The 24,662-nt window shown below is 38.0% G+C and overlaps 1 protein-coding gene across 1 annotated transcript; it reads left to right on the forward strand.

The window, feature by feature from the left end:
* Window positions 1–2,374: 2,374 nt before the first annotated feature.
* Window positions 2,375–24,662, forward strand: LOC109032629 (uncharacterized). Its single transcript, XM_019044863.2, has 3 exons — window positions 2,375–2,532; window positions 15,363–15,527; window positions 21,420–24,662. Exons 1-3 carry the CDS (start codon window positions 2,469–2,471, stop codon window positions 21,578–21,580), a joined length of 390 nt encoding a protein of 129 aa, XP_018900408.2. The 5' UTR covers window positions 2,375–2,468; the 3' UTR covers window positions 21,581–24,662.

Genomic DNA, 24,662 nt, shown 5'->3' on the forward strand with positions numbered 1-24,662 from the left:
CAATTTATCCGTTATTTCAGACGGCCGCCATTTTGTCATACGCAATTTTGACTGTGTTCCCGAGGGGGGCTAATGGTAAACTTTTTTTTGGGGGCTCTAGACATGTTTTGGAGCGCTTTAAAACACAAGAGAAGTTTGTGCTAATTTGTCCGAGGTTAGACCCTTTTTTTGGCTAGATTGACTGGACTAGAGTTAAAATATTAAAGCCTAACTTATTGTCAGAGCGGAGCGGCGTGCTACCGGCACGGAACGCGCACTGGCGCCTACAAACCTAACAGGGATACTTCACGCATTGCGCAATGCGTGAAGTATCCCTGTTAGGTTTGTAGGCGCCAATGCGCGTAACGCGCTAGCCGCCCGCCCGCCGCGCCGCAGCGTGCCACGGTGGCGCCTCAAGCAACTATTTCACAACAGAGTTGTTGCACAGTATCATGATGTGTGATGAACTTTAAAAAAAGTGGCAAATCCAGATGATTTCTTTACATTTCAGTTTTAATTATATTACTGTGAATTATGCACTCTCTCAATTGGTTCCACACGTCCAATGCGCACCGTATCCTCTTAAATGTGCGAAGCAAACACGAAATAAGTTTGCGGAAAATAACACAGTGCACTGACATGAATAAAAAAATACCTAAAATCACTTATGTAGGGAAAGCTTTAGCATGTGCGTCGTTTATGAGATAAACCAAAAAAGCCGGTTCCTTACTGCTAAACTCGGTCCATGCACCGCATATTTACCGCATGGTTTAATAATCATTTTAAAAAAAATACCTCAAGTACTTTAAGCACGATAATACTGCCATGCTAAAGAAGAACGCCGTATGAACATTCGAGAGTTGCCAAATTTCTTTTGATAAAAGCTTTATTTTTGAGAAAAATTATGAATATTTTTCCTTGGTATTTTCAGGAGCTATTGATCAAAAAATGGACAAAATTCTCTGAAAAATTGAAAGAAAAATATTCATCAGTTTATCAGGGTATTCATGTTTTATCAAAGAAAATTTGGCAACGCTTGAAGGTTCATACGGCGTTTTTCCGTAGCACGGCAGAATAGCCGACTGACTCTCTCCCGGGCACGTCTCCTCAGATGAAAATGCAAGTGGATTCCTCGATCCAAAGGATACAAAGACATCAGCCGAAAGCTCTCTTTCCAGCGTGCGCAAAACAGGAGATTAAACGCCCATTGTTCCGAACAAGAAATTACCGTATGGGGGGAAATTAATTCAACTTAAACGGGAGGAAGACACGACGATGGAGATGGGGGGCGGGGCGAGGGAGGAACTTACGGGCTTGCAACTGTGTGAATCCACGTGAATCAGACCCAGACCGTTCCTGGCCAGCGTTGTCGCTGAAATGCTCCAAGCTCTAATATTAATGAATTTTCACTGAAATATTGCATGACCTTTCAGGAAACTGTGAAATTTTCACGGATTTGAAATTTATTTGATAGAGCTGGCTATGCAATCCGCACTTAAATTTATCAAAAGATCGTGGCTCGATGTTTCGTCTGGGTCAAAGCAATAGAACATAGCCTCAAACAAAAATTTTAGGATTTCAGTTGGAAAAGCTGAAAATTAGGAAACTCCTAAGAATTTTACTTTTCATTGCCGTTTTATATTCATAGGAATCAAAAATCTAACGCAAGAAACCTGTTCCTTCAGATTACTCAATTGACTTTTGGGCTATGTTTACATGTTGAACCAATCGATATCGATACAATCTCACCTGTTCGACGTATAGAATACGAACCAGAGTGGCAAAATGTCATGAAAAATAAAATCTTGAAATTTCACGTGGAATATTTCATGAAATTTCAGAAATTTGTGAAAGATGTTGAAAAATACCGGTTCCTTTAATTGTTTCGCAAAGTGTGAAAATCGTGACTTTCCTCTTTTTGTGTGTGTTTGAGTGCGGGTTGCATACTCTACCCCTGAAGCCCCCCCCCCTTAAATATTTCACAGCCTCGTGAAATTTCATGAAATATTTCACTGAAATTTCCAATATTTCATTTCTTTCTTACGTTTCATGCCACTTTGATACGAACCATGAAATTGTCATTGGTCAAAATAAACATTTTATCGAATGAAATTTGGCAACTCTCGAATGTTCATACGGCGTTCTTCCTTATAGCACAGCATGGCAGTATGGAACCCGCGACTTCGTTTGCAGTTATACATCACCGGAAATTTCAAGATTATTCTTCGTAAAAGTTAACAACACTGTAATCCTGGGCCGTTCCGCGGCGTCCTCGGGGCCATTGTCAAATTTCCGGGGAAATCTCCCGAAATCCGGCGTCGGGGGCGTCGTCCTTCCACTCTTCCTTGGCCGCGCGGGGGAGGGGGCAACGCTGCGGCGCCGGGGAAAGGTGAATCTGCCCGCTCCGGGCTCCGGGGATAAGAGATAGTTGTGTTGTGCGTCGAGTGGTTAGCCAGTAAGGCGCCGGTGTTGGATCAGAGCTAATCACCATGCTTCCCACAATCGTGTTGTACTCGTTGGTTCAGTGTTGGAGTTGCGTCGCTCAGCTGTCCGGTGAGTCTTCCGCATCTTAAGAGATAGACGCCCCGCAGTAGATCGAGTCGATAGGAGAGGTCGGTCGAAATTTGGAAACTTGAAACGCTCATAACTCCGTTTAAATAAGATTTTGAGGCTCTGAAAGTGGTTCCACTGGTTTTCTCGTGACATTTTCTACTTAATATATTCTTTAAAATTAAAAATGTGACGAGAAAAACATCAAAATTTGCAGTTTTAGCCAAAAATTTCATGTCCGACCTCTCTAATTGACTCGATCCTCTGTGCGCCCTGAGTGCCATCAAAGGGATGATTATTAAGATTCATAGACAAAACTGTAGACAAAGGAGACGTGGGGAAGCAATCTTGCGGGCTGATTGTTGAAATTTATAGACAAAACTATAGACAAGGAGGGCAAAAAGGATGTAGAGGGATCCTATTGGTGTACGCGTGCAGTTGCAATGGACAGACAGGGTAAGTAATAGACCAACTAACAGCAACCCACCTTTTACTCAATGCATCATTTTCTCCCTTAGTCTATGAGAACCACACACTTCAATCAATAAGATAGCTCCATACCCCTTATGTCCTCTTTGTCTATCGCTTTGTCTATCAATTTCAACAATCAGCCCGCTGTTTGTGGAAGTAAGTGCGGTTGCGTATACCTACAAGACCCTTTAGATAGTTCATCATTTTCACCCTTAGAGTGTGAGAATCTCTCATCTCAACCAACAGGATCACTCTATTTTCCATCCGTCCTCTTTATTTATTGTTTTGTGTATAAATTTCAGTAATCCGCCATCTGGTGTCGCTAAGATCATGAACGGAGTTCCTTGCCGTGATATAGAGCCTGAATTTCTAAGTTCACACGCTTAAAATTGAAGTCAGCATCGATTACTCAAATTATACGGCAAATTTTTACGCAGCAATACTGAATTTTTTAAAAATCACCGGCAAATCATAAAGCAAAGTATGCTTTAAAGCATGAATATTCTTTTTTTTTTGCCGTAAACTCAAAATAAAAATATTATTTGAGGAATATGAGCTCAATATATTTGTTTACCACTGAAGGTGTATGTTTACCTTTAAGAAAATATAATCGGAATATTTATCCAAAGTGAGTTCAAGATAAAAATCGGCTAAGTTAGACCTGCGGGCTGATTACTGAAATCTATATACGAAGCTTTAGACAAAAAAAAGAAAGAAAAAAAAAATTGGACCATAATTTAGGGAGCCAATTGGTTGGAACGAGTAATTGTTTTAGACTCGGGTGGAAAATAATATACTTAACAATAAGGTCCCTCGTGGGTTGCCGTTAGTTTGTTTATTACTTACCTCCTGTGTCCTCGCAACCACCTGCCTTCACCATTAGGATCGTTCCAATATATTTTTACGTCTTTTTTGTTTATCGCTTTATCTATCGATTTCAAAAATCAGCCCGCAGTGGATTCTTATTGGAGAAGAGAGGCATTTGCACGATCTCGGCAACAGTCATTACGCTTAAGCTCTTTCAAATTTCTACGCTTCGAATCTTCCACATCCGCGCCTGACCCGCGACACGTGGTCACGAATTTCTCCTCGATCCGGACGGAAACCTGTCTGCGTTTCGGCACGACCTCTCAATCGCATAAGAGTGCACTCTTCTGGGGCTCGTGTCGAAATTTAGGTAACTCCTATTGGCCTACAGTCCACACTGTCCAGTTGATGACTACGCAAAAGTCCGAGTAAGGAGAGATTAGTTTGGAGAGCGAAAACGCTCGAGAATGCAATCTTTAAGTTGTTCGGGTTACGTAAAAACAGAGCTAATTTAACTGCACGCTCGTCCTCAGCGACTGAGGAGGACGGCTTCGTTAAAAAATATCAACGGACGGATTTTAATGGTTTCTCTGCGCGTTTGGTTTTAAAAATTAATTTTAACGTAAATTGATTATCGTAACGTGATTGATTGATGTAACGTATTTGTTGCCCCAAGTTCAAACAAAACAGCTCAAAGCACACTAATTTCAACTTTCTTTGTGGTTGAGTGTAATTTAGTATCAATTTCTCATCGTTTTTAAAATAAGTATATCGGCGTAAATACTGCAAAATTGGCGTTGTTACGGTAAAAATTACAATGAACTCATTACATTAATTTTAAAAACTTAGTTATAGACTATGAGCACATGGATGGTAAATCACTGGAAATTCTTCTAGGTGAGTGACCTTTTTGTAGAAATGCTAGTCTAAAGACATAACTAAGCTAACATTTTGATGAAATTGACAATCAAAACTTTGGTATTCTCTGGAGGTTAGGTTTAGGTAAAGTTCGATTTTCAATAATTCGTCAATTTTTTCCTCACGTAAAGTGCGTTCCTCTTCATCGGTTATTATCACCTGATCGTTGTAACTGTCACACCTTTCATGAATTAAAATATATTTGTAATCTTAGAAAACACTATGATCACGTTAATACAATTACGTTACCTATATTTTTCTGGGATTACAACTGTGCCTGAAGATATTGGTGATACTGTTAGATAGTGTTTTAAATTAATAATTGATGCTGTAAGAAATATCGACCTACAAATAGAATAAGGACTGTTCTATTCCTGATTTGAATCTTTGTGGATACAATATCCGTTGTAGTATTGAATACACGTGCTTTGGTATACAAATAAACCATAACTTTTGATGAGGGTTAAACTTGAAGACGATGACAAAAATACTACGCGGAAAAAGTGAATAAAATGTCCAAATGACAAGCACCGTTCGCCTTATAGATACAGAGAAGTTATTAAATACTTTAATGAAAGGAGAATTGCGTCCCTTAAATGCACCAAGACCAGTGTTGTTGAAATCTGTAAAGCTGGGATTATAAAGCCGGATGTAGTTTGCCACATCTTGTGAGTTTACTCTCCGGTGCATTCGTCTTGACTATTACACAATTTTTACTTTGACCTTCACATCGAACAGGAATGATGACAACCTGAAATTTTAAATAAGATGCGAGACAGCTGAGGAGATGGTTGATGGAATTGGAACATCTCTCTGGTGCCCACGTTACTGTACGCTTTAGCTTCTTTGAAGATTTTAACGCTGATGAAGAACAGGGAGCGAGAGAGAGACATCGATCGCTGTTTCGCGAAAGGGTAGCAAAAATGTAGTGTTCCTCATCAATTAAATCACGCACTCAGTCTTGCTTGCCCACTCTTAACAGAGGTAAACTTTAGAAAAGTATAGTGAACAATTATTTAGAGCACATCTGATTCCAAGTTAAATATTTACCATGCTTCGCTGAACGAACCAATCTCAAAGGTATACTCTCAATCTTTTCTCAGTGGTAACACTCTGCGAAAGACAGACAACTTACGTCGTACTCTATTTAAAGCTTTTACATTTGTAATGTTTACATTTCCGCGCACGAATTTACTGCTATATTGGAGTATCTGAGTGTCAGAAAACGGAACGAAAATCTGTTCGAAGTTCGATTAACATAATTTATATGTATCACTCATTTGTTTTATATTTGAAAATATCTGTTAAAAATGTAGTAAATATGATAAAAAAAGAGTGTTATAAATGTTTTTGCTTAAATTGAAATATTTTCGGTTACTGTGTAGCCCAAGTTTTTATCAATCAAGCAAAATATTTTTTCCCTCATTTAAACGCGAATATGCGTTAAATGTGAACGCTTGAATACACTATTTGTAAACTTCTTTTAACGCCAAGATTTATACCTGTATATAAGCCATCAAACTTTCAATTATGTTTTGACCCAAGATGGTGACCAGAGCACTATAATCGCCAAAAAAAGGTTCTGTTATACAATTCATCGATTGTCAGTTATATTAAATAAAAAAGAGAACGATTACTGCAGCTGAATAACTACTTTTTATGGAGATAAGAAATTATTGCTCGTGTCTCTTGAACATGCAACAAAAAAACGAACAAAAAAACTTTAGTTTACAGCAAGCTTTGGAGAGAGAAGGAGATATTACTGATAGAAGCTCAAATATGAGATACTTCCTGCATTGCGAAAACTTCAGCGTTACATCGATGCACATTGATTACTCGCATGGGACTATCATTCATTTTCTTTATTATAGGTATAGTCTCCTGGGACTATGAAAAAAAATCACGTTTGATTAAGCGCGCTCGGGATACAAATCCTAGAGGCGTGATCAGTGATCCGGAGCTACAGCTAAGTTGCCTCAGAGCAGTCATAAACATCGGGGAAGTAAATTCTACTCTTGGAAAAAATTGTATTTTCCGGGAATATTTGGCAGGTAGGGATACAGTTTGTTTTCCCTTTCATGGTAGGCACTGGTTGGTATGGCGTTTTACCTACTCATACTCAGTGTTACAAACTTGTGTCAATTAATTAGAATTATTCTCCTGGAAGTTTAAATGTTTGAAATTCGCCGGAACATGTTAGGTTCAAAATTTCTAATTTCGACATAAGTGACCTCTACGGGGTGATGGACCTTAGTTTACGAGTAATCAATTTTCGTTGCAGCAATTTTTGTCGAATTGGGCCTAAAAATCGTACTTAGGATTTTTGTCGGAAGATACTCCAGTGTCTGAAATATATGTTGAAAGTGGTTTAATCTATTTTGGCGGAAGTCGAGGACGTAAAATTGCATCTTAATCTGAGAATTTTATACTTTAAATATGGAACTTAAAACTTTTAAGCAGCTTTTTCTGATGACTCCAATTTTTAATTGCGAATTATTCTTTCTAAACCGTCATGACTCCGGTTCAGTTAGACATTTTCATGCATTCTTTTAGGTAAAATATTCGCAGAATAATCTTATGAACTTCGATCAGTATCAATAACTCAATGTGAAAGCCCGCGAGCGGGTTGAAGCCCACTTTTTCCGTGGCTGTATCCGAAAATCGCGAACCCTTTTATCGCTGCGATTCGATCGGAAAATGTATCGATACTATACAAACGTCAACGTATTGTAATATTGTCGAATAAAAAATTGCAATAGATTGCAGTTTCACCACACAAATTTGCAATAAAATCGCATTTTTATCGACAGCGATTCATCACAATACTATCGAACGATAAATCGCGATAAAATGAGGTAAACTTCCAATTTTATCGAACGCGATTCTATACTGTCGTGCAATGCAAAAACGCCGTAAACGTCATTTTACATTTTTTGGAAAGAATGTGTCACAGCAGAAAAACTCGTGTAGGTAACTTGAGACAATGTTTTCACAGAATTTTTTTGCAAATACTATTAACAACTTAACCTGAAAATTTGCATAGGTAGAACAGTTTTTATTTTATCAAGTGTTAAGTTCCACAAAACGAGGGAAAATCTTGATGGATATTTACGGCGTTCTTGCTTCGCACGGCAGTATAGGAATAATATTGCGACAAGATCGAGGATAATCGATCAGTTATTGATGATCTTAGCGATTTTATCGCCAAAAAAATCGTGGAAAAATCGCAACTTAATTTCAAAATATCGCGATTATTTCATTGAAAAATGCTACTTGGGACTGCTCTGATTTTTCCGGATTGAATTTGGCAACTCGGCCCGCGCAGTATGCCGTGTTGGTGGCAGAGGTTTCTGCACTGCATGTCACGGCAATGTTAATCTTGCAGAGGTATCACTCGGAGGCCTCATGAGAGTATAGTTGGCGGGAGCCTCAACAGCCTTTAACTGCTAGAATTACAGTGGAGGCAGAGCTTGCTCGTTCACGAAATTGGGCACAGAAGGACTCCACCACGACGCCACGGTTGGGATGGGCGCATCGCACAGTGGATCGAGTCGATCAGAGAGGTCGCACATGAAATTTTTGGCTAAAACTAGAGTCCCTCTATACTGAGAGTCAAGACAACACCCCCTCATGGAGTTACAAACGGTGATAAAGATTACAGAAATTGAACGTTTTTTGTAATCTTTGATCGGCCCATTCTCAAATTCCTTTCTCCGTTCCTCCTCTTATTCCGTTTGTTCCTTGCTGAACCCGTAATTCCCTGGTCCATTCCAGATTATAATCTTTGCAATCGGGTAAAATGTAATCTTTATTCCCGTTGGTGACACTGTGAAGGACCTAAAATACGGGAACCAATCAGAAATGGATTCACATTGTCTTGACTCTCAGTATAAAGGAACTCTAACTAAAACTGCCAATTTTGATGATTATTCCGTCACATTTTAAATTTCAAAGGGTGCTTACAGAAGATGATTAAACGAGGAAACCAAAGGAGCCACTTTTAGAACCTCAAAGTTTGGTATAGACGGAGTTAAAAGCGATTAAAGTTTCTAAATGTTGTCCGGCCTTTCCTATTGACCCGATCCACCGTGCGTCGCGGCGCGCAGAGCGAAGCACCATCGAGTGTGATTCACTGATTCGTATTAGCGGTGTTGCATCGTGGATCTTTGTGAGTACTTCCGCGAGAGACTGAACTTTCAATTTTCAAAGTTGAATGAGATTATTTGGAAAGCGGTTCGCAAGGAGGAACCTTTGTTTCCGGCTGATCTATACATGCCAGGCGAGACTGCCAGACCACGTATCTTGTTTGTGGTGTTTAAAAGTTTCCGCTCCCATTTTATTTTCTTGAAGGAATACAAATCAATATTAAATCTTGAAATTTTTACAGAGTTTTCCTCCTATGGAGAGGATAGAACCCAAAAGTTTCCAAAAATTGACATCGAGTAGTTTTCCATTTGAAAAATAAAGTATGACAGGAAGTCTACAACGTCGCAAACCGAAATACGTGGTCTGGTAATTTCACCGTCGATCTCCCTTTCTGCATAGGTGGGAAAAGTAATGGCACCTGGCTGATTATTAAAATTGATACACACAAAGAAGACCTAAAGAGCATGGTGTGATCCTATTGGCTGAAATGGGTGATTCCCAGACTAAGGCCTCAGTCCTGCAGCTGGAAAGACCTAAGTGCAAGATGAACTGAGAATCAGGTTCTATGAGTCAAACATTTATTTCAATGAACCAAGAAACTTTGTTCGTATGGAACGCGATCCATATCTACCAAAGTTTTGTTTATGAAAAATGTGCTCACCAACCTAAAAACTCACCTAGATTTTAGCTCGTTGAACTGGTCCGCCAAATTACCGTATCAAGTGCTCCAGAGGAACCTCATGAAACTGTACATTGGTTTTTAGTTGGCAACGTTGTTCTGTCACCGTGCTGAGGTGGGTGTATTAAATTCTCACTCCGTGCGACGCAAATCCGAGACCTTGCATTTTCCTGGAAAATGAAGTATTTAATACGCATTAAAATCAGTCAGAGTGTAGTGGTGAAACTCGTTCTTGTTTTTCTTTTTTTTTCGATTTTGATTGTGGACTGGGTGGGACTGTGTAGAAGGACAGCGGTCCTGTAATAGAAAGTGGCAGCATGCCATTTGAGCAGAATTACACGAGGACCTTTTCAATCGAGTAGCGCGTACCCTGTACCCATTTCAACATCGTACGCATTCTGCGAATTTCTCCCTTTTTTACGGACTTTCAAGCACACCTACTTGGTACATATGTTTTTCTAAATATTAGAAGTGCTAGGGAGAAAGTCTAAGGCCAAATTTAAAAAGGTGACAATATTTCTACAAAAACTAAATAGTTGCGAGTATGTACAATCTCAACAATGTTCAAATAAGCATAAATGCTGTCTGGTTTGACAGTTATAAATAGGGAAATCGTCTCTTCCTAGAGGTGAGAAAGTAACTTCATTCCGATTTTGCTAAATTAAAGTATTTAAAATTTATTTTTTCACTCGAAATTAACCATACAATTGCTTTCCACACATTTTCTGATTATTGAACGTGATTAGATGGATAACTCATGGGATTTCTGGTCAAAACACTCAGCAGTTTCCTAGTAAAAATACAATTTGTGAAGGAAAATTCCGTAAAGTAGAAATGTAGTTAAGTTTTTCCGTCTGGGAAACAACGAAATGTTTTCTATACCTCAATCTTTGATTACTTTCACTATGGATTAATTATTGATGGAGGTCGTTGGAATTGGTGGATCCAGCAAATTGGCAACATTGGTCCTCTCAATTTAAACCTATGGGAATGTATCGATTCTTGGAGGGGTCAGGTGCTCCTACAAGAATCGATTATTTAGCATAGGTTTAAATGGAGGAAATCCAGTGTTGCCGAAATTGCTCGATCCGCCTCTGGTCATCGGGCTATATTTTCTCCAACGGCAACCCTGGTTTTCCCGTACGTTCAGGTCGTTGCATTCTCGCTTGAAATAATACCCCTCTTCAAATTATGACATCCATCGCGCAATGATTGTCGCCACTACGAGGAGTAAGAAAGTGGTCGGGAACTTGGACTCCATGAAGCATAAAGCGCGAAAAAAAGAAAATAAAAGTTGTTGCGCATTGTGTGTAGGTATATTAAGTTTACGAGGGGACGGTTGGATAACCGATTGCAGCGCACGGATTGCGTGGGTGAGGGTGAGGCGGATGTATTTGTTTACAAACTGACGCGCAGGTGAAATCATACTCGACGCCTCAAACGTCGAAATCGATCGACGAATTCATCGTAAATACAACGTTGCAAAATGGACCAAATAACAGGGTAAAAGTTATGGAATCGCAAAGCATGCTTCTCATCAAAAGTTCACGCACAACACGATTGAAGCGCTAAACATATCCGATATCAAGTCGTAAATAATAATGTTATGGCTTTTATGTTCACGGTAAAATCCATCAATTCAAAATTTCCGTTCGCGGCAAAATCCGTTCGCGAAGGTTAAGTTGGCATTTGAAAAAAGTAGTAACGTTCGACAACCAACTAGCGATGGATTCCTCATTATTTTTCTTCTTCCTCTAGAGTACGATCTTTTATATACTCGTCAAAAAGAAATAAATAAAAAACACAACTTATCACATTGAAATTGCTATTTTATTGTGAAAAATTCATTGTAAAATTAGCTCAGTATGTCAATTCAGTATGTAATTAATATCTTCAAAACAATTAATTTTGTCACTATGAACAAAACATTTTTTATTATGAATATAACTTAAAACAAGCAGTGAACTCCAACACAATGTGTTTATAAGGCGCGTCATTAAATCGCACATATCAACCCCTACAAACAATGATGTATAACAAAAAATTATGTGATATTTTCATCATTAATCAACAGAATCTAAGAGGGGGTTGGGCCGCGGAGCGGCCAGGGGGCGTAGCCCTCTAGTGTAAACAAAATTATCCTATGTTTTACAAAGTCTCTTATTAAAAAAATAAAAAACAACGTGACAACGCTGGGCAAATGCAAATCGCCATAAAATTGCGCCCACCTTGCGCGTAGCACGAATATGTAACGTAGCTCGTATAACCTTACAGGCTCATAAATGTCCACGACATTATTGTTAGCTACTCATAAATTCAAATTCTTTAGCTTTTACTGAAATCCATTGATCAAAATTGGCCATGAGGGACCACTAGCAGCGTTAACATAGGTTTTTTCGAGCACATTCCGACGGCAAAGTTCCGTGAGCACCAGGAAAACGCACTTCCGAAGATCTCCGAAGTCAATCCTTCAGAGAGAAATAAACCTTTCTTCGTCCTTAAACTCAAATGTCTCGCTCACAGCGGAGCCAAAGTCATTCTTGGATGCAGATACTTTTTACTAATGGCTACAGCCCTCAGTTCGATGTGGCCTGCTCTACAATCGAACGCGTGTTAATGAATCTATGACCATCGACGTTGAGCTCCGTTAGCAAAATTGGCCAGTCCGCGGACTGAAAAAAGCAAAAGTGCCTTCAATTTTGAACATGCAACACGCGCAACCGTGGGACACGAATAGTTGCATCAAGGCGCTACAAACAACTGAGGTTGCGATACTATGAAGTTGCGAAAGTGCCTTCAATCTTGAACATGCAACACTCACAACCGTGGGACACGAATAGTTGCATCCAGGGGCTACAAACAATGCAGGTCGGGATACTCCGTGTTGAAATAATTACTGATTTGAAGCGGTCATTCTAAGAAGACGTAATAGTCCTAAAAATATTTATACGAGAAAAACAGTAAAAAAATTTCAATCATCCCGGTCTAAATTTCAGAACTCTAAAATATTTAAGCTATCAAATTGAGCAATCACATTATTATATAATCTATGATTTAAAACGGGTCAATTATTTCAATTTCTTGAATTTTTATCGAGTTTTCATTTATGACGTTGAAGTTTTTTTAATATTGACCGATTCAATTATTGGCCTTAGGTACTCTGGCTTTGTGTCGTTCACGAGTAGCGTCGATTATTATTATAATTTTTTATCAGCGCATAAACGTTTTTTCAGTAACTACCACTGACGATCACTTGGAAACTTTGAATTTTCCAGCGAAATTCCCCAGAGTAACAGCTTAAAAAGTAATTTAAGATCCAAAAATTAATCACCCTCTAGCTTAAAAAGACCAGAACTTTTGAGGTTGACTTTCAGCGGTGCAGTAATGACTCTTCATCCTTGGATAGCGGCACGCAGCGAGCGATCTCATTAGTGCAGGGATCAACAATTTCCTCTTATCTCGTTGAGTTATTTAATAGTCTACTCTATTTCTCGGGTGCAACAGCGAATCAAATTAATTTCGTTAATGTAAAGGTTTTCGTATTGCATCAAGAAATTCATGTTTATAATTAGATCATAACGCTCTGAGAGGTAACGGTGTTTCCAGCTGAGTGCTGTATCCTCCTTCCTCGGAAAATTTACATAATGGATTCAAGAACTTGTAACGATCGTATCGTCTTCGCGGAGTCGGTAAATGAGCTTTTGAATAGCGAAATGATGTTCTTCATATTATGCCTATGATCTTAAAATTAAGAGAGGAACTTAAAATGCACTTAAATAGGACGGATTCCCGGGTCTGCAAATAGGTTAAGTTCTTAGGAAGGAATGAAAAGAGGTTGTTAGTAGACATCAATATTACTTGGTTACTTTGCTAGAGTTCCAAATTTAAATAGAGTCGTACCCAAATTATACGGTTCGAATCGTCTGGATTGCCAAATCTACTGATAATTTTTTATAGGTCATTTTATTATAACGGGAAAAAAGAGTTCGGGGTTATCCCCTAAAATTGTGGTAATACCCCAATTTGGGTTTCAGGACATTCCGTCAACGATTTTTTGTCCGGGCACCTGTTTAGTCCAGTAATTTACGTCCACGCTTAAACTGAGAAACAGTGACCTGGTCCAAAGGTTTTATTCCAATCTGTATGTAAAATTATATTGCCAATATCGAATTAGAAAATTGAGAGAGAAGGTGTTGTTATGGTAACTCATTTTTTGAATGAAATGTTACTTTCTTCTTTTTATTCATCTTTCAAATTTTCATTGGTCAATATTTGGTTTTACTTAATCTATAAAGTTAATTAGTCAGTATATTTTAAGACATTCAGCGTTCCAGGCGATTAACGTCTTTACAGAGCTTTTTGAAAATGGGAGTAAATACATTGTCGATTTAAAATATACCGTATAATATACCTTTTTTTAAATGAAAATATTACTTCATTTTAAAAACATTATAATTTTAAAACGTGGCAAATATGTGTAAACCCTTTTCCAAGCGATGGCATCGATATTAATCTCAATGAGCCGTACTTGTGTTGGAAGGAACTATACAAAAATGAAAAAGAGAGAAAAAACCAAGGAGGACGTAATCTTTGGTTTGAACCTACTTTTAAATCGATCTTTTACAGTCAAACACGTCCAATTTTGAGCGTTTGGTTGCAAATACACCACGCTGCAGCACGGTAAAAGCACAAAATATAAAGGAAAAATTAAAAAGCTTTGGAAATCATTAAATTAGACACGGAATCGCCTTAATATTTTCAAAACACACGTTATATTTTCCTTTAATACATTTTTTTTTTTCATCAATTTAAATGAGAATAATCCGTGCAGAGCGTGCAAACGTTTCAAAATCATAAGTTGAAAAACGCTGACTCCGCGAGTTTAAATATTGTAGCCTAACACAGAGCGAAAATCGAAATGCGCACTGGCGCCTACAAACCTAACGGGATACTTCACGCGTTGCGCAATGCGTGAAGTATCCCTGTTAGGTTTGTAGGCGCCTATGCGCGAGTCACGCAGTTCGCCCGCCGCGCCGCGGAGTGCTACGGCGTTTCAAGCCAACCAAACAAATGAAAAACGAGCAAACCCTCATTCTTCAAAGACATTATACGTTGCATCTAAAAACGTCGTGAGCAAATGTTAATTGTATTTACATATTGACTAATTAACTTTGGGTCTCAATAATCGATAAGTGGACCAAAACTCCCGTGCCGAAAAAACGCGTGGTTAAACTACCGGAAAAAACAAGTGCTCGGACAAAAAATCGTTGACGAAATGTCCTATAACCCCCAATTTGTCGGATGATATGAACATTTTTAATTTATTTTGAACACCGCTTGCGGTTGTGTCGATAAACATTTGGGTTAGTGACCTAATTTATTGGGTTACTACCGAGGCACCACAACAGATAGTTCTGTCACCATCGCAATTAAATGGGGCACTGCCACAATTAATTAGAAATGTCCAAGTTTGAACTAAACACCTACCTCTTTTTCCGTGTACCATCGGCTCTCTAACCTCCAAATTTTTCACTTTTTGTCACTGTTTGTTCTACCATTCTTCTGGGCCGATTTCAATGATTTTTGTGGCTAACGACAAGTCAGGTGACAGTTTCTAGATGAGCTCACTATATTTAATTTAAATCAAGAAGGTCCGCAAAGAAAGCCTCAGAAAGCGTGGAGCTTCCCCTAGGGGTTGGGCCTCGCGGCGGGGAAGGAACCTGCCCCCTAGCATTATTCAATAAACAATAAGCCCTAAATTCCCCCATCAAATTAGCCCTATTCAACTCATTGTGATTTTGTATTTTTACAGGCTCCTCCAGACTGCCGAGTGCTGTTCAGAGTGCAGGGGGATGGCACTCTCCTGTGAAACCAATAGCTGATAGCGCAACTGTGAGTCATAAACTAGCTGACAACACGTATGGAACTAGTAACCCTCAAGCAGCTATGAAAGTTCAAAACTCGACCAGAGTCGGGGGTAAGAAGCATTTAAGTTTTTAATTTTTTCAATTCGACAGCACAACAACTTGACGCATCCCCTGGCGATAATCAGTCCTTCCAATTTCTAAAATGCTTCCAAAAATGCATAACGTAGTAGTATGAAACAAATATCCACGTCCGGTTGGAACTATTATGCAAACAGGAAGAAAATTTCAATTGGAGCAAGATTCAAACTTGAGAGCCGTACACATACTACCAATATACATGTTGCTTCGTACTCACTCGCACTAATTCTCCTTCAATATGCCATTAGGCCAATGTGCGTGGCTTGGGAGGAGTAATAAGCTGCTTGCCCTAACAAAGACGGAAGCTCCAAAACCACGCATTTTGGTTCGCAACGTTGCAAACTTCCTGTCATACTTTATTTTTTAAATTGAGAACAACTCAAGTCTTTAAGATCTCTTTGATTTTTCTTCTTTGTGCGAAGAACATTCTCTGAATAGTTCTCCTTCAATTCGCTGATAGACAATGGAGGTGTCACAGGAGCAGTAATAGTTATCTGCAGTCATTTTACGCAGTTATATTGGCGCAATCATTGCTTTAGCGCGTAATTATTACTCTACATGCTATAAGAACAAATCCAAAATGTCTGTATGCAAAACGTATAATCCACAAGAAGTATATATCACTCTATAGCAGAGTTAACCGAGCAAAGTGGTATATGAAGTTTGGAAAATTCAAGAAACATACTGTAGATAAAAAGAATGCAATTTAGACTTTCATTTATCGATACTAATTTCAGAAGCCGGTTCGAGAACAGCATAAACAAATAAAATGGTTTATTTATCTTTTCCTTCGCCATAAAAATGAAGTGAAGCGCTCTCAATTCCCATTAAGTACACTCCAGAGTGCATCCAATCCAATACTGAAGTACCACAATTGCAATTTCATACTAAATCGTCGTCTTCGAAATATGTCCCGAGGAAACGTTAATTTTAGACGACACGAGATGTCTCACGTAAGCGCATAATTTTTAAGTCCTATATTCAGCAAACGTGAGCTCCCGTTAGTAGTAAAATTATGAGTCACCTGAGTGTTGGCAAGCAACTCTTCGGAGCGATTGAACTTCCCCATTCAAATGGAAAGTATGTGCATTGTGCAGCAACGCTGATGTTGAGTGAAAGGAAAATGTCTTATGAACGTTTGGACGTTGCCAAAATTCCTGTAATATAATGTACATTTTCTTGAACATTTTTGAACGTTCATTTATTCTCGGTTTTAAATTTTTTCAATATATTGTTTTTCTTTTAAATACATCTGAAAATTTCAGCTTAAAATATTCATAATTTTTACCAAAAATAGCTATTTTACCAGGAGAAATTTGGTCACGTTTGAATGTTCTTACGCTGTTTTTCCTTAGCACGGTAGAATTAGAACGGCAAGCTTAAGCTTCGGTTATTGTACCATGTACCTACATACTCTCATCTGGCTCACCCATGAATGCAGATGTCATTGTTTGGCTAAATGCTGTCCAATTATGAGTCTTGCGGGTAACTGTATTTTGTGCTTCCTCTTTTTTAAAACATAGCCTCACTCAAAATAACTGTCACGATGTCGGTAATTTGATGTACCTGCCTCGAATTTTAACAAGGAAGAAAATCCCGACAGAATTGTAGTAAACCTATCTGGGCGTCATATCTTACGACTGTTTCTTGTTCATCTTCTTCTTGGATCTATATCGCACTTTCAAATCGGCGGTTCTCAAACTTTTTACTGGCGGACACCCTGTGAAGTCCGCGTGACATCTTGCAGACTTTTACTAACGCTCAACAACGTTGCCAAGGCGTGCAACAAATCGTAGCTCCTCTAACGTAGGACATATATAATTTACGTGAGCCCTATTGTCCGTATAACTTCATACTTGTCAGGGCTCACGACGAAATAGAGATACGCCCTCACGTAAGATGAACGACGAAACGGGGGAAAACTTTTCAGCACAATCTGGCAACAATGAAGCTCAAGGGTGTCATCTCAACCAATCGTAGGGAAAGAGTATGCAAGTAATCTAGAGGTGATAAAGTATGTCTGACAGGAAGGATAGAAGGTCAAAATTTCAAAAGTTTCACAAAATGCCCTAAAATAATTTAAATTCGCCAAAACAAAATCTAAATTATATGTTTTGCGGAGATCACAATGAACGTGAAACGAGTATGATAAAATCAGTGGTCTTTTTTGACTGTTTGGTAGTCATTCTCATTAATATACAACTTGAAAATCCACCTGAAGAAGATCAGAGGGCTAAATTCAAATAATGCAGATTCTCATTGCATCTTTACAAATCTCCGCTCGGGTTTTATTATCTTAAAGGGAAATTAAGCGACGGTCAGGATTAAGGAGGTGGCCACATGGGCCGCGGCCCATGTCGGCAAATCTAGGGGGTGACAAAGTTTGCAATTCTTTAAAATTTAGGTAATAAGAAAATCGGATTTAGAAAACAAAAAATTACAAACGATAAAAGGCGAGAAAATCTCTCATTTCCTGAGAGTATAGTAATTTCTAATTTTTTCGTCTTTCAGTGATACAAGTGACAGCACCTTTAATTAGTCGAGTTTAGAGAGAAAACAAACACGCAATTTGGCCTGGAACGGCGCGACTTGGAGAGAATTGATGACGAGGACTTGAGATGAAAAGGAGAGGCCCTCGGCGCGGCGATCGATCGGCATGTAACACATATTAGCGCCTACAAGACTGCACGAATACTTCACGCATTGCATCAAACACAGTGCGGTCACTGCGGTCAGCGTGAAACGCATAGCGCCTGCAAAAATGCATGAATACATCACGCATTGCGTCAAACACAGCGCGTTCAGCAGCGGTTGGCGTGAAAATCATAGTACCTACAAGACTGTCGGAATACTTCACGCATTGCGCCAAACACGGTGCGGTCTGCGCGGCGCGGCGCGGCGGAAGTTAAAATCATTGTACCACATTTATGTTGGTTCTTTCATAATTTTTTCGTTCGTTTCTTATGAATGGAAGGCCTTGTCCACAAAGAGAAAGGTTTAAGAAACTTAAATTTCGCGCAAAGTTCCGTGAACTTTTGCTAGTAGTGTTGACAGGGCTTTCCCAAAAAATGTTTCCAACACGAGTAAACGCGTCCTATATGCACCTCTCCCCCGCTGGCACGTTCACTTGATGGTTTTTATTGGTGTTTCAAAACGAATGAGAAGGGGGCGGCAAGGTACAGGCGGCAAGTAGGTAAATCCGGCCCTGCCGACGGTTGGAAAAAAAAAGGAAAAAAAGACCTGCAAATTGTTGTCACTTTATGACAAATCGTCGCTCCTCTGACGTCACGGCGTAACTTGATTTCCACTTGAACCCTGTTGTCCAAATAACTCCATGCTTTCCAGGGCTCATGTCGAAATCGAGATACGCCCTGACGTCAGAGGAGCGACGAAATATTCACAGGAAATTCCATAGAGATAACTAGGGGGCTACGCCCCCTGGCCGCTACGCGGCCCAACCCCCTGAAGGCGCTCTGCGCCATCAATGGACCGCTTCGCGGCCCTATTTTTACCCTCCTATCAGTGTTAGTTTTATTTTTACCCTAAAAAATTACGATATAAGGTATACTTTAATTTTAAACTTTACTTAAAATTACTTTAAAATTAAAAGGACGCGTTTTGGAATGACTGCTTGATGAAATATTGCAGTAAAACAATGAACAATGGTAAAGTCAAGTAATAATTTAGTTTACATGAGTCGGGGATCGAACCCACACCGAGTTCACAGAGGACGCATTCGATGTCTTAGACGACTCAGCCACCTCTCGACATGAGGTCACAGGTGCGAATTTTGTGTAGATAAGTGTAGAGCTGATGCACAGGCTACACAGCTACTGCGCAACCTCCTCGACCACTGCGCATCCTCCCGCGCATAGCGGTAGCAGTACCGGAGCATTCTGTAAACTCACTCACTTTTATAACGTGATTTTAAAAAAACGTGGGTCCTTTTTCCAAAATCTGATTAAAGCGGGCTCATCTAGGGCCAATTACCTGCAAATTTCCGCAAAAATCATGGAAATCGGCCCGGTAGAACGCTCAAACGAACTATGACAAAAAGTATAAATTTACATTGTTTAAATGGGAGAATTCGCAACTTTACCACGTAATATAAAAAAACCTGGGCCATATTTTGAAAATCTGAAAAGAGTTGGCTTATCTAGAGACAATTGTCCGTCGATAGCCGCAAAAATCATGAAAATCGGCCCGGTAGAACGCTGGAACTAAGCGTTACCAGTTTCGCAAAATTAGGAGGTCTTGGAGCTTATAGTATAGATGTTTATACGTAAGTTTCCCTCATTGAAAATGAAACATAATTTGAAAGCTTCAAACATTGCAACATGCAAATTATTCACTTTAACTATATCAATGTTATCTTTTAATACATATTTCTATTGCTATTTAGTCCCTTCCCCATTGTTTGAGACTATACTTTTACCATTTTATCCGGGCGGAATCCTTAATAATTCCTCCGGCTATGCACATGCAGAGGAAAATATTTTGTTCATTTCAAGCGTGCCTTATCAACACTTACCCAAGGGCAAAAGACAAGGGTGCTGCGCTACAAATACCAAATTATGAAGTTGAACAAACAGACGAAAGTTAACTAATGTGTAAGGCGTCAACGATCAAAGTAACTTTCGGATGAGCGCTAGAACGTTGATTAAGTTGTTGCGCAAGAAAAGCAAACTTTTCTCTTCGTTCACGGGAGGCTGCGGCTAAGGCATTAATCCCTCCGTTTCTCTCGGCTTCTCTGTATCCTAACTTGGAAGCTATCGTCCAAATTAAATTATCAAGTTCGTGTGGGTGTGTGTAACGCCATACTGCTATCTATTCCACCACTGATACGAAGCACAGCGGAATAAATAGAGGTGTCAGTTAGGTTTGTCTTGGGGGGCTCTAACTCTATGCAACAGAGTGCAAGGAAGCATCCACCTTCTCATCCTGGAAACATCCGGCTATATTGACTACACAGAGAACACCTGACTATTTTTAGGTGCGCTGAGAGAAATTTCTGGTTAAATCAAAAGTAAACCGCATACCTCTGGTGCTGTTATAGCCAACGATAAATTGCCGGTTGCTCCAAAGAGAATTACAAAAATGTACGTAATATCGTCACGTTCTAGCCGAAGCATCACAAGCACCATGCGACGTTTAAACATTTCCGCCCCCATTTTATTTTTTTACTGAGAAATTGTTCAACGAAGCTGTCTGAGAATTCCACTGAATTTTCCTCAATACAAATCGGTGAAGTTTTCAACAAGATTCAATTTTTCAACAAACAATTTCACAACAATTTCTCTGTAAGAAAATAAAATGTCGGTGGAAATTTTGAAACGTCGCATAGCTCTTGTGATATACTTTGCCTGGAAGGTTACGATTTATCGATGACCAAAGTTCGAAGCTATACATCATCTCCATTGAGATGTCACAAAATTTCCGATTTTATATTGAATTTTTTCGAGAGAAAAGAAGCCAACTACATAGTTTAAGATTCATACAGAATGTTCTGCTAACAAAGAAAAAAATTAAGAAAGTTCATAAGAAATGAAGTTAACTAGTTTTTCAAAGAAAAAATCGAGTATAGCTTGCGACATCAGAAACTGAGATACCTCTGTGCATGATTTCTTACTTTGGCTATTGATATGTTGATACTTTCGATAGGAAAAGTATTTCAGTCTTGGATGAAATTGTCTATAGTTGAAACAAAAAATCCAGAAAGTATAAGATGCATCAAGGTTAATCAATGTAAACAAATTAATTTCTGTTTAAATTTTAAAAATCAATCTAGGGAAGCAACTTACACTACCTATATAATAATGTAATTAATTTTCATTGATAACTCACCGATATTGTTTTGATTTCAGTTGGATCTTGGCGAGAGATAAAACTAACCGGACCTGAGCCAGGGAAATTCTACGATAGAGATGGAAGAACTCTGAAACCGTCATCTGCATGGAGGCACATCGCTTCGCCTCTTGTTCTTCTTTCTCTTACCTTTGTGCATCTCTTCTCCTCATACCTTTAGCATGCAAATGTCTATACTGTAAGGATAATGAAATACATGTCCCCAAAACCAGAATGACCGCTTATCTGCAGGTAACAATAATCGGTATTAGAAAAAGGAAAGAAACAATCTGATTTACCTTCTTCAGACATTGTTAAAAGTCAACAACTTTTTGACTTGCATCTGAAAGAAGATTATGGGGACCATACTGGATGTTCACATCATATTTCAGACAGTCGCCCAAAAACCAAGGGAAAATATGCCGTATTTCGGTGTAAATGTACCCGATTACTTACAAAAAGCTGGAAGAATATGACCTAACAATTTTACGGGGATCAACAGTAAACCGGTCTCTTCGGTTTGCATTTTTTTAAAAAAATCCATTGCAAATTAATAATCTCTTTAATTTAGACGATTTCCATCGGAAGAATTTTTTAAAACTTACTGCTAGGGTAATTTTCCATGATATTCTCGAAAAGAGATTATACGAAAAAATTGTGTGCTATGATGGCAATTTTTTTTTTCGTTTAACATTGCACAGAATTATAACGTTAATTTCTCAAACAAAGAGAGAGGAAACTGAGAATCCACCTTCAAATTTTGATCATTCGAAAATTGATTTTTACCAAAAAAGTGTTTTTTTCAAACTGTTTAATGTCCTTTCAAACCACCTATCAGTCACTTTTTATTGCATGAATCACAATTGATGGTATTTAAAATGGATCTCTTTATAATGTTTGCAATGCCAAAAAAAGTGGATACTTTTTTCAAAACATTCAGAACAAAATAAATTGGATGCTTACCATCTACACTTAAACTCAAAGATCAAAATTACGGTCCTAAAATTGATCGCCGTATCAATAATATTTATAGATTACAGTAAATTCTTAAGAGCTATTGTCCTGAGTTTGGTAGTGTACAAATTTAATTTTGTAATGACCTACAATCCTATGAAGGAATTTTACCTAAATATCCAGATACCATTCCTCAACTTATTTTCATTAAAAATCATGAGCCGTCGTGTTTTCCTATTGTGTAAGCTATTGTATAGTATGATGTGAATAAGATTGATGATGGGAGTCAAAGAGAGCATTTTCCTTTGATTGACAGCTGAATTTTTCGCAGTAATTTATATTTTAGCACGACAATTTTCATGGTGCATATTCATCACTTTGATGATAGACTACACATTCAATCCCAACGAAAATTCGAACATTAAGTCCAGCAGTCTTCAAATTTTTACCATGTACTTAGTAATACAACACAGTAAATTATTGTGTTTTAAAACTCCAAAAGTAAAACTTTAGAAAAAAAGTCTATTCTAGTCATTTTCATGAATGCGTCATCAACATTTCTTCACAAACCCCTTAAAGTAGCAACAGTTAAACTATATTATCATTGTAGTTATGAGGGTGACAGGACCAATCATCTGTAAAACATAATACCTCATATTAATTTAATTATTTACTTATCATTTCTGTTTAGTTTATCTGCTTTTCTTCTTTATTTTGTTTGAAATTTTTCAAACGAACATATTTCAAAATTTTAAACAATTTTAAATAAATGATCTGACATCAAAGTCGGGAGGAATGTCCTCTCAATCTTCATTTTTCACCACAGCGTGCCTTCAGGACCTTGAACCATATCTTAGACTTGCTTTTATTACTGAAGTCTTTATAGTTGATGTCTCAAGAAAAAGTTTTGAACTTTCTTACTACCGCAGTTTCAAATGAATGGGACCAAAAATGATTTGTTTATCGATGTCAAACAATTGTAAGCATTTCAAGATAAAATGTACAGTGAAGTTCCTCATTGAAAACACGATACACTAAAATTTAATTCACTCTGTTTAGCATCAAGTATACATTTCTACGTATTCATCATTTATAGTCATAGATAGCCTTCCTAATTTTTCCTGCCTGTATAATTACAAGTTTTTCCAAGAGTATGTTTGAAAGAGAAATGAAAAATAAGACTCGATGGTAAAAATGCTTCTAGTTTGGTGGGACTGTGCATGGAATCATATAATGTTTTTAATCATGTCCTAAAATTGGAAACAAAATCAGTTACAACCGGATAAAAAAAAATTATTTATTTACGTCAATACCAAATATTCCTCCGATTCAAATAATTAATTCAAATATAAATAACTAAAAAAATATTATAGATAAATAAATGAATATTCAGGAATCCAAGTTCAAACTTAGTAATCTTAATCAATATTAGTGATCTAGTGGATTAGCAGTAGATTGTATAAATCGATGGTTCATAATGCGATGATTGCGCATCCCAGTTGAAATAAAATTTAATAACTTCCGATTATGTTTCATATTCTTCAAAGATTACTGATCAAGTCGATTTTTTGTAGTGTGGAGAGATTTTTTTAAGACGAGGGAGGAAAATTAAGAGATAATTTCAACAGGAACTGCCGGTTGGGTTTCCTAAAGATAATAACATTGCAAAGTTGAAATCAGAGATACGCATTCTTTGCATTCAGCCATCAAAATGCATTTATTTGTCGTTGGTCTGGTATTTTCTGGAGTATTGGCAACATAATTCAAAGAGGAGTATATTCTTATTCTGTGTAAAGTAGTTTCTCTATTGACACTAGTAAGTTTTCATCTTCAAAAGAAATCGGCAATCCTGAGTTTTGATGTAAAACAAATACAAATATATAAAACTTATTGACGTATTGACAAGAACTTTTTTCTGGAAGAAACAAGAATAAAGTGAGAAGTTTAGGTCAAGAAATCCAACCGAAGTTAATACATTCAATCACATCACAGGTCTCTATTAGTTTCAGCAGTTAGTTGCCAGGACAATCGGTTAAAAAAATATTACCACGGAAATCGCAAAGTGCTTCCTACTTGTGATGAATCTCGCAGACGCTTACTATTTTAAGATACAACTTTGTACACGATAGTTATTATATTACTTGTTATGTGGTATTTTGTAATTAAAAAAATTAAGTTTTCTGTCTCACGTTTTTTGTAACACCTGATATTTAAAATTGATTTGATTATTTTCTGTGACGTTGAAAAGAGATAGCTTTATTATGTTACTTGTTATACAATATATTTAAATTAAACATATTACGTTTGAA

This window comes from Bemisia tabaci, chromosome 8 (assembly GCF_918797505.1).
Source record: "Bemisia tabaci chromosome 8, PGI_BMITA_v3".
NCBI classification, from domain to species: Eukaryota; Metazoa; Arthropoda; class Insecta; order Hemiptera; family Aleyrodidae; genus Bemisia; species Bemisia tabaci.

What these genes read in the sequence shown, in the direction of transcription:
- LOC109032629 (XM_019044863.2), top strand. Translation starts at nt 2,469, where the DNA reads ATGCTTCCCACAATCGTGTTGTACTCGTTGGTTCAGTGTTGGAGTTGC. An exon ending in TTGCGTCGCTCAGCTGTCCG is followed by an intron (nt 2,533 to 15,362) that starts GTGAGTCTTCCG and finishes GTATTTTTACAG; the next exon opens with GCTCCTCCAGACTGCCGAGT. An exon ending in AAACTCGACCAGAGTCGGGG is followed by an intron (nt 15,528 to 21,419) that starts GTAAGAAGCATT and finishes TTTTGATTTCAG; the next exon opens with TTGGATCTTGGCGAGAGATA.